The sequence below is a fragment of the Phoca vitulina genome, unplaced genomic scaffold (genome assembly GCF_004348235.1).
Source record: "Phoca vitulina isolate PV1807 unplaced genomic scaffold, GSC_HSeal_1.0 scaffold3, whole genome shotgun sequence".
Lineage (NCBI taxonomy): Eukaryota > Metazoa > Chordata > Mammalia > Carnivora > Phocidae > Phoca > Phoca vitulina.
In genome coordinates, this window is record NW_022589706.1 from 16244480 (window position 1) to 16259244 (window position 14765).

Genomic DNA, 14765 nt, shown 5'->3' on the forward strand with positions numbered 1-14765 from the left:
CATGTATCAATACTTCATTTCTCTTCGTGGCCTAGTACTATTTTATTTTATAGATATACCACATTTTATTTAACCATTCAGCAGTTGATGGACATATGGGTTGTTTCTACTTTTTGGCTATTATGAATGATGCTGCCATGCATATTCGTGTACAAGCTTTGATGTGGACATATGTTCTCAGTTCTCTTGGCCATCCACGTAGGAGCGGGATTGCTTGGTTTACCTTTAGCCATTCGAGGAACTGGCAGACTGTTTTTCAAAGTGGCTTCATCATTTTATATTTCCAACACATTAATGTGTAAGAGTTCTGATTTTGTACCTCCTTACCAACATCTGTCATTATCTGTCTTTTTGGTTACTGCCATCCTAGTGGGTGTGAAATGGTATCAGATTGTGGTTTTGATGTGCATTTCCTGGATGGTTAATAATGTTGAATATTTTTCCATGAGCTTATTGATCATTTACATATCTTCTCTGGAGAAATGTCTATTTAAATCATTTGCCTATTTTAATTTTTATTAATTTTTATTTTTTTTTAAGATTTTATTTATTTATTTGACAGAGAGAGAGATAGCAAGAGCAGGAACACAAGCAGGGGGAGTGGGAGAGGGAGAAGCAGGTTCCCCGCTGAGCAGGGAGCCCGATGAGGGGCTCTATCCCAGGACCCTGGGATCACAACCTGAGTCGAAGGCAGACGCCCAACGCTGAGCCACCTAGGTGCCCCTCATTTACCTATTTTTAAATTGGGTTGTAGTTTTTATTACCCAGTTTAAGAACTGTTTATCTATTTGTATATGTTTATATATTCTGGATACTAGATCCTTGTCAGATGTATGATTTGCAAATATTTTATTCCACTCCGTGGGGTGTCTTTTTCACTTTCTTGAGCGTGTCCTTTGAAGCATAAAAGTTTAGTTTTGATGAAATCTAATTTATCTGTTTTTTGGTCTTTTGTTGCTTATACTTTTATTGTCTAAGAAACCGTTGCTAGTACAAGGTCATGCATATTTACCTTAATGCTTTCTTCTGAGTTTTATAGTTTTAGCAGTCATTCCCCTTCCCCCACCATTTAGGTCTCTGATCCATTTTAAGGTCATTTTTATATACGTTGTGAATCTTTTGCCTGTGGATATCTAGCCGTCCCAACACCATTTGTTGAAGACTATTTCTTCCCCATTAAACTGTTTTGAAACTTACGTTGGAAAATTAATTGACCACAGATATGAGGGCTTATGTCTGCTCTCATTCTATTCCATCAATTTGTATGTCTACTTTATTCCAGTACCACATAGTCTTGATTACTATAGTTTTGTAGTAAGTTTTGAAAAGGGGAGGTGTAAATCTTCCAACTTTGTTCTTTTTCAAGACTCTTTTGGTTATTCTGGTTTCCTTGAATTTCCATATGAATTTTAGGAACAGCTTGTCAATTTCTGCAACGTGGACAGTTGAGATTTTGATTGTTACTATGTTGACTCTACCGATCAATCTAGGAGTGTTGCCATCTTGATAATCATTTCTTTCAATCTATGAACATGAGATGCCTTTCCAGTTATTTAGATCTTTTTAAATTTCTTTCAACAATGTTTTGTAGTTTTCAGAGCATAAGAACTGAACTTTTTTTTAATTAAATTTATTCCTAAGTATTTTATTCTTTTTGATGCTATTGTAAATGGAATTGTTTTCTTAATTTTATTTTTGGCTTGCCCATTGCAAATATATAGAAATATAATGGATTTTTGTATATTGATATTATATCCTGCAACCTTGCTAAACTTGTGTATTAGTTCTAATACTTTTTTAGTGGAGTCCTTAGAATGTTCTATAAGATCATGTCATGTGCAAATAGAAATAGTTTTGCTCTTTTCTTTCTTTTTTTTTAAGATTTTATTTATTTATTTGAGAGAGAGTCAGAGAGAGCATGAGCGAGGGGAGGGTAGAGGGAGAGGGAGAGAGACAAGCAGACTCGCTGCTAAGCAGGGAGTCCGATGTGGGGCTTGTTCCCAGGACCCTGAGATCATGACCTGACCCGAAGGCAGACACTTAACTGACTGAGCCACCTGGGCACCCCATTTTTGCTCTTTTCCAATCTGGATGCCTTTTATTTAATTATCTTACCAAATTATCTTATTAGAACCTCCAGTACAATGTTGAATAGAAGTGGTAAAAATGGAAATCTTTCCCTTCTTCCTGATGTTAGTGTAAAAACATCAATCTTTTACCTTTAAATATTTGTTCTGGATTTTTCATAGATGCCCTTTATCAGGTTGAACAAGTTTCCTTCTATTCTTAGTTTGTTTGATGTTTGCTAGTATAGCTCTTCCGTGATTTATGATGAGGTTATGTCCAGATAAATCCAACATAAGTTGAAAATATCATAAGCCAAAAATGCATTTAATACACCTAACCTACCAAACATTACAGCTTAGTTAGCCTAGCCTACCTTAAACATGCTCAGAATATTTACGTTGGCCTATAGCTAGGCAAAATCATCTAACAAAAGCCTACTTCATAATGAACTATTGAATATCTCATGTAATTTATTGAATACCATACTAAAAGTGAAAAACAGAATGATTGTATGGGCATAGAACGGTTGTAAGTGTATCAGTTGTTTCCCCTTGTGATTGTGTGGCTGATTGTTAGTTGCATCTTGCTGACACTGCCCAGCATTTTGAGAGTATCATACCACGTGTTGCTAGTCTGGGTAAAGATCAAAATTCAAAATTTGAAGTATGGGTTGTACTGAATGTATATCACTTTCACACCATCATAAAGTCAAAAAATTGTTAAGTTGAACAATTGTAAGGTAAGGGCCATCTGGGTTTTGTTGAGGATTTTGTGTCTATATTTATAGTGTTTTTCTCTTGTGGTGTCTTTGGTGAATTATTTTTAAAAATAATAATCATACCAAAAAATCTACAAGGGTATTAGGTCTTCTCTCTTTCTTGGCTACCCATCCTTAGCCATTCACTAGTTCATATAAATAGCTATTTAAAAATAAATCTTTTTGAATTCCTTACCTTTTTTATTTTCATAAATAAGTTATTAAAATCATAATCAGCTACTGAGTATTTGACATAAGATATTCTCTATCAGGTTGTAATAATAAAATCATTTGAATTTCTATTGTAAAAAAAAAAACTCACTGACAATCAGAAACTCCATTTCTAAGGTATAACTTGTGTAAGTCATGCTCTCTGAGCCTTATTTGTAAAAACAGGAATAAAGGGGAGCCTGGGTGGCTTAGTCAGTTGAGCTTCCGATTCATGATTTTGGCTCAGGTCATGATCTTGGGGTTGTAACATCAAGCCCCATGTTGGGCTCTGTGCTGGGCGTGGAGCCTGTTTGGGGATCCCCTTCTCTCTCTCTCTCTTTCTCTCTCTCTTAAAAGAAACAAACAAACAGACAAACAAAAACACCAGGAATAAAATCCCCTCCCTCCTACTTTGTCCTGAGGACTGATTGAGATGATATATGTGAGAAGGCTTGGGACAGTGTAGACTCAATTATAGTTTCTGTCGATTCACAAATTGCATATCATAGTATCCCTTTAAATAGAAAGCTGCTTGTCTCCATGTTAGATTGGCATACAACTTTTCAAAAACACTCTATTGCATAAAACTAAATACTTCTGTACGTAATCTGTTTTTCAGAAGTTATCTTTCAGTTCTTAAGTCCTTTTTTTGCCTAGGTTCTTTGATTTGTTGCCTATTTCGGAAACTTGGAAAGTACCATGCAAATACAGATATAGCTTTGCTAAGTTAAAAATAAAATACTTAGTGTTTGCTGGTGAAGGAAAATATGATGCTATGTAGGTAAAACTGTGTGATGAAAATCAGATTCACATTTCATAAGAACATTTCTGGAGAACCTTAGACTTGAAAAGTAGGAGCCAAATGCTTCTCCCAGACGATAGTTTATAACTGTCACTGAAGTCAAGAGTAATTCTGAGGGTAGAATTTAAGCCAAGTGTTTGGAAAGCTGGGAGAAAAAAAAAAAAGAAGAAGCATGCATAAATTTCCAAATCTTTCCAAAGACTTAGATGGGAGGCAATTTGTAGTTAAGATCTTGAGAAATGTTTTTTCCACTAGTGGGATATTTATAACACCTTAATATAACTTATTTTAGCTTCCACAGGATGCTAATTATGATAGAATTTAGTTAAATAACCATTTAAGTAGCAAAAACTACATATACGACAATACCAGTTATAATATGTAACATGGAATCTTTATTTTTTAAAATTTTTATTTAGTTTTTTAAAAACACGTTGGCTTTTATTTTATTTATTTATTTATTTATTTATTTATGTTTTAAGTAAACTCTATACCCAATGTGGGGCTCAAACTCATGACCCTGAGGTCAAGAGTCGCACACTCTACTGACTGTGTCAGCCAGATGCCCCTAACACAAAGCCTTTAAAGATACCTTTAAATACAGAGTTTCTCTAAATGCCTTTACAAATAAAATACATCATTATGAGATTGAGATGAAACTTTTCAAACATACTTCTTGCATAAAATTAAGCCCATACTCCAGATTTATTAATAGCCTAATAATTAGAAATTATCTTAGATACCTTTTACCTCCAGTAATTTCACAAGATCTCTTTTTTTAAATTCCTACATGTTGACATAATTAAAAATTTTTAAATTGTTAAAAAATCATTAAAATAAAAAATATGGACATCCTGATATAATGGCAATTATTAAAAGGGACAATGTATAACTTTGATTATGATGTTCCAGGGGATTCGTGGTTAATCAACTATCTCTGACCCAGCTAGGTATTTCACAAGACAGGAGTTGATATCTCTTACTATTTGTCAGTGCTTGAATAGACTGGCTCCAAAGTTGATCTTAGTCTATTTTGGACAAGGGTGCTAGCCACAAAGGTCATACCTACCAGTTGATGCTTATCATTACACGATCTATGACACAAAGTAACACAGATGCAAAGAGTAAAACCTTTCTGGTAAGCTTTCTTTGAAAAACTGATAAAGGCCATCTGTGCCCAAGGTTAATAGTAACACAGGCCAGAGGAGAAAAACCTACGATCTTTTTCCATTCTCTTGATTTCCTATATAACCATAGTCAAATTTTTACAAATAAATGTGCCAACCAAAAATAAGTACAGTGAACTTATTGAGAGACAATTCTTTCCATTTAATCATCTACATAAATATCTAGTTTGATCTGTGCAACAAATCTCTAAAGGAGGTAGTACTAGTCCACGTAATAGAAAAAAAAAACAAAAAACAAAAGAAAGCCAAACTGAGCAACAGTATGGGTGAGAGAATTTCCTAAAGAGGTAACATTTACAGAGTGCCTACTGTGTACACAGTTATTTTGTGTGATGTCTGAAATGATTCTTAAAATGTGCCTAAGCAAGAAGTTTTACCTTCCCCATTAGCAGATGAGGAAAAATTAGTTTGCCCACAATTGGCCTTCTGACTAGTGGTGGAGGTAGGACTCCATGGTAGACCAGTCCAGTGCTCTTTCCCTCATATCCCAGCTGTTTTTTAATTTTTTATTTGATTTTTCTTAAAGATTTTATTTATTTATTTGTCAGAGAGAGAGGAGAAGGGAGTACAAGCAGGGGGACAGCAGGCAGAGGGAGAGGTAGGCTCCCTGCTGAGCAAGGAGCCTGATGCAGGACTTGATCCCAGGACCCTGGGATCATGACCTGAGCCGGAGGCAGACGCTTAACTGACTGAGCCACCCAGGCGTCCCCCCAGCTGTTTTTTTTAACTATGTGTGTTCAACACTGGCTCAACACAGAACCAAAAACCACTGCAATATAGGATACATGACAAAGGGGAAAGTTTAGGAAATCAAAATTTATATATATTCCCTTGTAAACAAATAACTGGTATTTTATGATTCATGTGGTATTGTCTTTTTTGAATAGTGTTATTTTGTCATTTTTTGTAAAAGTGGCTTTATCTTGTTTATATCCTAAAAAGAACAAGGCATATCAATCACACATGGAAACATTTTCTTCCAATTACATTAGCTATGAAAACTTTTGACAAATTATTAGTTTTGTACACACCAAATGTGCATTTGATTCCATTCACGTTCCACATCACTAGAGTAAATGGCCCGTTCTTTTTCTTACTTCACCTTCTTGAACTGCTGCACATGTTAGCAAGTTATGTAAAGCTTTGGGCCTGCAAAAAAAAAAAAAGAAAAAAGAAAAAAAAATCAAATTCCCAGGGCCAAAGAATCCTATGAAAATCAAACACAATTGGTAAGAGAAGAGTGAATATTTATTTTTGTTCCTCAAGTTCTCCTAAAGCCCACTCCATGACTCATTTTCAGTGTTCTCTTTATTTCTTTAAATCCTTATTTTCCTTCTAGAATTACATAGTCTTATAGAATCCTTGCCACTCTTTCAATCTCCTGTACATTTTATTAACCTTGATTAACATGTAGTAGAAACAATGGGGATACTGTTATTAAGAAAGGGGGGGATTCATGCTTATAAAGATGAATGAAAACCATAAGTTAATACATTTTTCTGGAGTAGGGTGCTTGGGTGGCTCAATTGGTTAAGCGTCTGCCGCTGTATTAGGTTGTGATCCCCTGGTCCTGGGATTGAGCTCCAAGTCAAGCTCCCTGCTGAGCATGGTGTCTGCTTCTCCCTCTTCTTCTGCCCCTCCCCCCTGCTCATGCTCTCTCTCTCTCGCTCTCTCTCAAATAAACAAATAAAATTAAAAAAAAAGAGAAAAGAAAAAAATTTCTCTGGAGTAAAAATTGTTAATTTTTTTCGTATTTTTTTATTTAAATTCAATTTAGTTAACATATACTGTATTATTAGTTTCTGGGGTAGATGCTAGTGATTCATCAGTTGCATATAATAGCCAGTGCTCATGATATCACATGCCCTCCTTAATGCCCATCACCCAATTACCCCCATCCCCCCGCCCACCTCCCTTCCAGCAACCCTCAGTTTGTTTCCTATAGTTAAGAGTCTCTCATGGTTTGTCCCCCTCTCTGTTTTCATCTTATTTTTCCTTCCCTTCCCCTATGTTCATCTGTTTTGTTTCTTAAATTCCACATGAGTGAAATCATATGGTATTTTCTTTCTATGAAAAAGTTCCTAATTTTTTTTTTTTAAGATTTATTTATTTATTTGACAGAGAGAGAGAGAGCAAGAGGGAACACAAGCAGGGGGAGTGGGAGAGGGAGAAGCAGGCTCTCCGCTGAACAGGGAGCCCAATGGGGCTCAATCCCAGGTCCCTGGGATCATGACCTGAGCCGAAGGCAGACGCTTAACTGACTGAGCCACCCAGGCGCCCCGTAGGTTCCTAATTTCTAATATGAGTTGTCAGTAAGTCTTTCTTGGGCACACAACTACCTCACAATCCAATCACATCAAACCCTGCTTTCCAGCCTGAGAGGCTCTCATTGGCCATCTACAGGAGGTTTCCCAAACTTTTTGGACATGTGCACCTCTTAAAATTGAATAATAATAACAGTGATACTGCCATTTCTGAGTGGGATAGTATAAAGAAATGAATTAACACCAATCTGGATAAAATCACCGCTATATTCAGCAACTTAAACACTGATTTTTGAAGTGTTGAAAATTCTTGCAAAGCATGTGAAATACCTTTATTAGATGAATGCAACTTACAGATTTATTGAATAAAAATAATAATGATAAAAACTAACACTACCACAGCAGTTATGTGACAGGTATCATTGTAAATGATTTAGACACCCTCAACACTTTGAATCCTCATGATGTAATAAACGTCTTGAATCCTCACGACCACCCTGTGAATCAGGTGCTGTTATCTCCATTTTGTGGAGAGGAAACTCAGGCATTAAAAATAGGCAGTAACTTGTCTAAGGTCTTAGAGCCAGAACCCACGCAACGTGGTGCCAGAACCCATGTTCTTCATCATGAGGCTGCCCAGCAAAATGTTCAATGTTTTACTGTGTCTCATTAATAGAAGATGGTGTAACTTAGTCTTTGAATAAGAGCAACGTTGAAATGTGCCACTGGGCTTCAGCCACCCCAGCAAAGCATGCCCCCTTCATGAATGTGCTTATCTTACTGCCACTAACTGCTTCACATGCCCATTGGATATACACTAAGGGGCTCTGAAACTCATTCCTTTTACTATTTAAATATCTTTATTGTTTTTTAAAAAAAGAAATCATATGCCATTACTCCCTTTAATGTTAAACTCTTGAAGAAAGATTACGTCTAACCCCTACGACAAAGATTCTCAAAGTTTGGCTCATGGACGATTTGCATCAGAGTCCCTGACCAGCCTGCTAGAAATGCCCATTCCCAGGTTCAGCCCAGATTTACTCATTTAGAGTATTAGGGAGTGGGACGCAGGGGATTCTGATGCCAAGTTTTGAGGACATTTCTCCAGATCCTTCTTGTGACCCTCCTTAGGATGCCTACCCCCTGCTTCTACACGCACCAAACCCCCACCTGGAGTTCCCCTGAGTACAAGATACTCTTTCACACCTCAGAGCCTGAACATGTTGTTTCCTGTGCTTCTCATGCTTCTTCCCCCTTTGATGGTCCTCTAAACTCCCCCACTACTAAGAGTCAGTTCAATAGTCCTCTGTAAGGTTTCCTAGGGTCCATCAGTCCAGAGTTAGGTGCTTCTTCCATTGTACTCCAATGCCCTTAAACTCATTGATCTATCCTAGAATTATACTGCAACTGGTCTGTGTACTGTTAGCCAGGGAGTCCCCTGGGATCTCTGCATTATCTAGCTTTTTAAACCACCAAAGATCATGCCTAACATGAAGTGGTAGGAACTCTAAACTTGCTGTTTGGACTTGCTTGTGAGTTCAGTGTTACCCAATGACTGGAGTAAAGTACTGACAGTTCTGCAGTTAATTGTACTGAGATGGTAGGTCAAGTCCATCATTTCTATTAGAAAATAATTTTCTAGCAAATAGAACCAAGAAAATAATTTCATTCTTTCAATTTTTTTCTTCTTGCACATTTAATCCTTTTCTTCCGTTTTCCCTTTTTTATGTTTTGTATTTTGAATAGGCAATACAGGCAATAGGTACAAAATTCCAAGTATCCAAGACAGCTGACTGGGAGATAAGTCATCTCCTCACCACACCCTCCAACCACTGAGTCCCTTAGAGCTTCTAGTGTGCCCTTCCAGAGCCATTTTAGATACATAGAGGCAAATAAGTAGGTATTTATCTAACGCTATTTTGTACCTTGCTTTTTAAACTTTGTTATCTTTCCATATAAGTACATAAAAAGCAGCCTCAGCTTATTAACAGATGCATACTATTCAATTCTGAGAATATATCATGATTTTTAAATTAAGTTTTTAATTTTAATTCCAGTATAGTTAACATACAGTGTTATATTCATTTCAGGTACAATTGTTTTTTTAAATAAGGTACCTCTTGATTGACGTGTAGGTTGTTACCAGTATTCTCTACCATCAATGATGCTGCAATATATAGGTAATTTTATACATGTGTGAGTCTACTTGTAGGATAGATTTCTAGAAATGGAATGGTAGGATTAACAGGTAGTGACACGTTTTGGAAAAATGGTTTCATAAAGATTATGCCCATTTTCACTCCCATTAGAACATATGTGAATACCTGTTTCTTGGTATCTTGCCAATAGTATTTTCTTTTTCTTTTTTTTAAAGATTTTATTTATTTATTTGAAAGAGAGAGAGAGAGTGAGCACGAGTGGGGAAGGAGGGAGAAACAGACTCCCCTGCTGAGCAGGGAGCCCGATGTGGGACTCCATCCCAGAACCCTGGGATCATGACCTGAGCTGAAGGCAGATGCTTAACCGACTGAGCCACCCAGGCACCCCTTGCCAATAGTATTTTCTTTCCTGAGGTTCTAAAATGAACAAAGGAAACCCTTCAAGTAAGTGTAGATTCATCTACTGCTCCTAACCCAGGAGCAAGAATTTTTTTTTTTTTTGCATTAAGTCAACGTAGATGATTGCTCTATAGGATCTCCTTTCCCCAGGCAGGTTGGCACTGCAGCATTCATTGTTGGTCTAACCCCAATACTGTTTTCAACCCTAGAAGGCTTTGCCAGTCTTCAGAATCATTTCTCTTCTGCTGTAGAGTGGAAGACATCCTGTTCATTCTACAAATACTTACTGAGCACCTACCATGCACGAGGCATTGTTGTAGTGGCTTAGGTTTAAACAATGAATAAAATAGACAAAAGTCCCTGTCGTTAGTAAGATTACATTATAATGGAAGGACACAGAGAGTAAACACAATACACAGGTATGATACATGGTATGTTAATTTATAAATGCCTTGGGAAAAATAGAGGAGGGAATAGGGAGTATGAGGAGTCATCTTCGTGGAGGGTGGTTAGGGAAGGCCTCACTGAGGTGACATTTAAGCAAATATCTGAAAGCAGTGAAAAAATGAGCAAGGTATCTGAAGGAAAGAGCAAAAGAAGTTGGTAGTGTGTCTGGTATGTCCTGGGACAGCAAGTTAGACTGCTGGTTAGAGCTTAGTGAGCAAGGGGAAGAGGAAGAGGTGAGGTCAGGGAGGTCAGGGGATTTGAGTAGCAGGTCAGATGTGTAGGTCCCTATAGTGAAATAGGAAAACCATGGAAAGTTCTAGAGGGTTGTTCTGAATGCCCTACTGAGAACAGACTGAGGGAGGGCAAGAATGGAAGAAGGGAAAACCAGTTCGGAGACTTTCTGTAAACCAGGTGAGAAAGGAGATGGGTCACGATGGGCTGGGAGCCATGGAGGTGTAGAAATACTTGGACTACAGGTCTGTTTTGAAGGAATGGCTGGCATGATTTGGTTAGACTGGACATTTGATGTGAGAGGAAAAAGAAGCAAGAATAACTCCAAGGTTCTTGGCTTAAAGAAGTAGGATAGAGTTGTCATTTACTGGATTGGGGAAAGAATGCAGGAAGATCATGTTTTAGGGTGAAGATGAGTTGTGATTTGGCTTGTGGCTACCATGGCTTTCTGTGGCTGGGGTTCTCAGATGGCCAGGGTTCCAAATTAAGTTAATGGCCTGGACTAGTCGACTATGACTGAAATGCCTTCTTGGGATGAAGACTTTAAGGAATCTGCCCATGGGCATTGTCCTCCTCCTGAGCTATCCTGTTCCAAAGCAGACTTGCAGTGAGCTATTGTATTAAATGTCCTATATCTTTTTTTTTCTGTGTCAAACACTTAATCAAAGGGATAGGAAAATGCACACACATATCATCACACATAACTAAAAACGTTGAAAACAACTCAAAAACTTGATTTCTTGTCCACTACATAACAAGCAGAACATGAGCCTCTATTAGAGGACTTACTGTCCTCCAAAAATCAAAACAATTGAGTTCCACATTTGCGGGTCTGTGATATCACCAAGCCCCCAGCTCCTAGTAAATGCCAGGCTGGTCTGGTAAAGAAACCACACCAGGGCAATCTGAAATGTGCCCGATTGAAGAATGTAACCAGGAATTCACTGGACAAATAAATAATCCAAGAGAAGGATACACTTAAAACAGTCGTAGCTAAAACATCTGATGAAACAGTACCTAAGATGGAATGAATATTTCAGCAAACACATGGAAAGTGAAGGAGAAAGAAAAGCCATTATTTTAACTCTTGTTAGCGGAAGGAAAGGAAAACAAAACACAAGAACAGAAACTCACGTATAGGAATTACTTCAAAAGGCTAGGAAGAGATTAGGGGAAAGGAATTTTCAAATTGTATCCTTGAATGGGGGACGGAATCTATACTGGGCAACACTGCAAGAGCACAGAGAGCAGTATTTTTTCCCTATTCCACTCGCGATGCCAGCTGGTAGATCAGAAAGAAAACAACCAATTGCTACAAGAGAGTAGCTAAGGAAATCCGAACTTGTTTTAAACCAAGTAAAGTGGTGGCCAGACTAGGTGACTCAGAGGCATGACTCAAACCCGACACTGGGGGCCGTCAGCTCCCGGAGGCCGGGGGCGCGGCGTCAAACACATTTTAGGAAAGTACCAGGCTCGAGGAAGGCGACAGGAAACCTCCCCAGGGGATCGGCCTGGGGCTCCTCCTGCCCTACAGTCTGACCTCTTACCATCTGCACCAAGAGGAGTTTCTAGTCTCCTGGCTTCCCCTTCTTCCTTTACAGCCCGCCCAGCCCGCCACCCATTTTTCTTCCACAAAGTGTCACGCGGCGTGTGTGTGCAAGACGTCGTGCCCCCTCCCAGCGGCTCCCCACCACGCGCCCACCCGCCCCGCCTCCGCGGCGAGCCGCTCCCTTCCCACCCCGCCCGCGGCCGCCGTCCGGACACGCGCGGCACGAACAGCGCCGGGAGCTGCACTAGACAAACACCTGTCCCGCCTGGGCTCCGCGAGATTTGGGGGCGAAAGCATAGGCAACAGTGGGCGCGTTCTCGCGAGGTTTAGGAAATTTCCCACGGCCCGTGTTGTGTCTGAGTTGAGTAGTGGAAGGCGGTGGGAAGGAGGTGTAGCGTGAGACTGGGCTGCCCGCATTGGGCACATGCGCAGTGCCGCTCGCGAGTGCCGCGCCAATCCTGCAGCGCCTTCAGCAGGTCTCCGGCAGCGAATTCCAGTTCTCCGGGTTTTGGGGCTCCCTACAGGAGGCAGTGCTCGATCTGGGAATCTCTAGGAATTGAAAGGGCAAGGCTGGCGGGGGCGGCGAGGGTGGAGAAAGGGGTATGGCAGGTAGGAAGGAGGGGTCAGGATTCGTGCCCTTCTCCTTTCTATTAAATGCCCAGACGGACCAAGTTTGCTCCGGGGTTTCCAGGCTTAAGTTGCCTGAAGTGCGTTCCGGGCAGCGACCAGCGGCCTCGACTATGCCAGGCCCACGGAAGGACCCTGGCAGTGTCTGTCCCCATTCCACCTGGGTTCACACACGGCTGGGGACGGCGATGAGGTGCTAAGGCTCACACAGCAGGCAGCTCTCTGCCCCAGGGGCATCTCTGGTTTGAGTGCGAGTGGGGCCTCAATTCCAACGCAGTTTTCACCTCTGGAGAAAACTACGCGGCGCTCTGGCATGCATATACAAGGTGGACATTAGGGGTGTCTTTGCCAGAGGCCTTGGCCTGACCTCATTTCACACCCAAGAAGAAAGCTAAGTCCACAGAGCTCAACTGCTAAAGTTTTCCATTTACAGAGCTCTGAAGGGTCACAGCCCACGTTGTCATCTTGTCTGTGCGCAAGCATGGGGGGGGGGGGTCGAAGAGAGCGAAGACAGTTCTAGGTTTGTCACTTGCCGAACTCCAGGCATCTCTGTAGCTCCAGCATCTAACGCAGACATTTGCATAAGGGAGGTGTCCAATGAACGTCTGAATGAATGAAAAGGGCTGGGAACCAGAGTGAGCGGGAAGCCACTTGGAAAACACCCATTTGAGGAGGTGTTTCATCTAGGCCTGTGAAACGCGGCAGATTTTCCCAGGACCCCTCCTCCCTTCCTCTCGGCCCCGCCTCCTGACCCCTCCATTCCCCGTCCCCGTTGTAATCCCCTCCGGTTTTCCTCAGTCTCCACGTACGTCCCTCAGGGCGCGTCCCAAAACCCGGATAACCGGAACACTCCCCATGGACCACACTGAGGGCTCGCCCGCGGAGGAGCCGCCTGCGCATGCTCCATCGCTTGGGTAGGTGTCCAGGGAAGGCAGCGAGCAGGATCCCCTACTCCGCGGGCGGCGCGAGGCGTCTGGCTCTTCGCGGCGGCTGCGAGGGGAAAAGAAGCGCGGGGGCTGGGTGGAATCGAGGAGTGAGGAAAAAGGGAAGGGGCGGGGGAGAGGGACTAGGGAAGGCGTCAGGGGGAATCTCGCGAGGGTTGGAGTTTTGGCGAGAGTTTGTGGAAGATGGCGCCTGTTGTGACAGGGTAAGTCTGGGGGAATCGGAGCGCTGGGAATCGGCAAAGTTGCGGGCGTCTGGCAGCCCGCGGCGGGCGGCGTGTTCGGGGGCCGCGGCACGCTTGGCGTCCGGGGCCGCGGGGGCGGCGTCGCGTGCGTCGAGCGCGGCGGCGGCGGCGTGTGGCCGTGCGCTGCTCGCTCTGCGCCGCCGTGGCTCGGTCTCCGGCGCGTGAGGGCGGGCGGCGGCGGCGGCGACGCCGGCGGGTGCGGGCGTGAGTGCGGCCGGGCGCGCGGGGCCCGCGGGCGCCGTGCGGGTCGCGCGCCTCTTGCGCCGCCGCCCGCGGGCCCGGCCTCCTGGCCCCGCTCAGCTTTGTTCCTCCGGGCGGTCGTCGCCTCCTCGCCGGGCCGGTGTCCCCGGCCCCGGGCGCTTTGTCTTTCCCCGCTGCCCCCCGCGACTCTCTACCCCGGGCCCTTTGTTTCACCGCCTTGGGCGCTTTGTCCGACCCGTCGCGCCCCGCATCCCTTTTCCATCTCCTCCCCTCAGCTGTCCTTCCTCCCGTGCCCCTTTGTTGTGCCCTTCGCTGTTCGGTAGCTCAGTGACCTGCCACAGCCCAGGCACCAGATTTCTGTCTTTTAATTTTTCTTCCATTATTTTTCTCACGTGTTTTCCTCTCACCTTTATGTTTGGTACTTGATCACTCCCAGAGTCTTTGTCTCGCCCATTCAGTGGCTTATTCGCTTGGCACCCCCTTCCCCTCCCATCATCGGTTGATTTATCCACTATCCACGGAGTGTGTCGGCTGAACTGTCTCAGCCTCGGGGACTCCATCTGGTGCTTCTGCGCGCAGACAGACCCTACGGTTTGTTGTTGTTTTTGTGGGTCTTGAAAGAGGCGTGGGGATACTTAGTTTCCTCCTCGGCGTTCCGCACCCTTTTCTCTTGGGATTA

At 42.4% G+C, this 14765-nt stretch overlaps 1 protein-coding gene across 8 annotated transcripts in view; it reads left to right on the forward strand.

Moving 5' to 3' along the window:
- Positions 1-14765, forward strand: part of RBPJ (recombination signal binding protein for immunoglobulin kappa J region) — a 217247-nt gene that overhangs the window by 99220 nt on the left and 103262 nt on the right. Inside the window, exon 1 of one of the 8 annotated variants that reach the window (XM_032400136.1) lies at positions 13504-13613. The exons of 4 other annotated variants lie outside the window; for them this stretch is intronic. In XM_032400136.1, the coding sequence (XP_032256027.1) occupies positions 13555-13613 (59 nt within the window). In that variant the 5' untranslated portion in view covers positions 13504-13554. 3 more of the 8 variants (XM_032400127.1, XM_032400129.1, XM_032400132.1) reach the window with 3 other exon arrangements.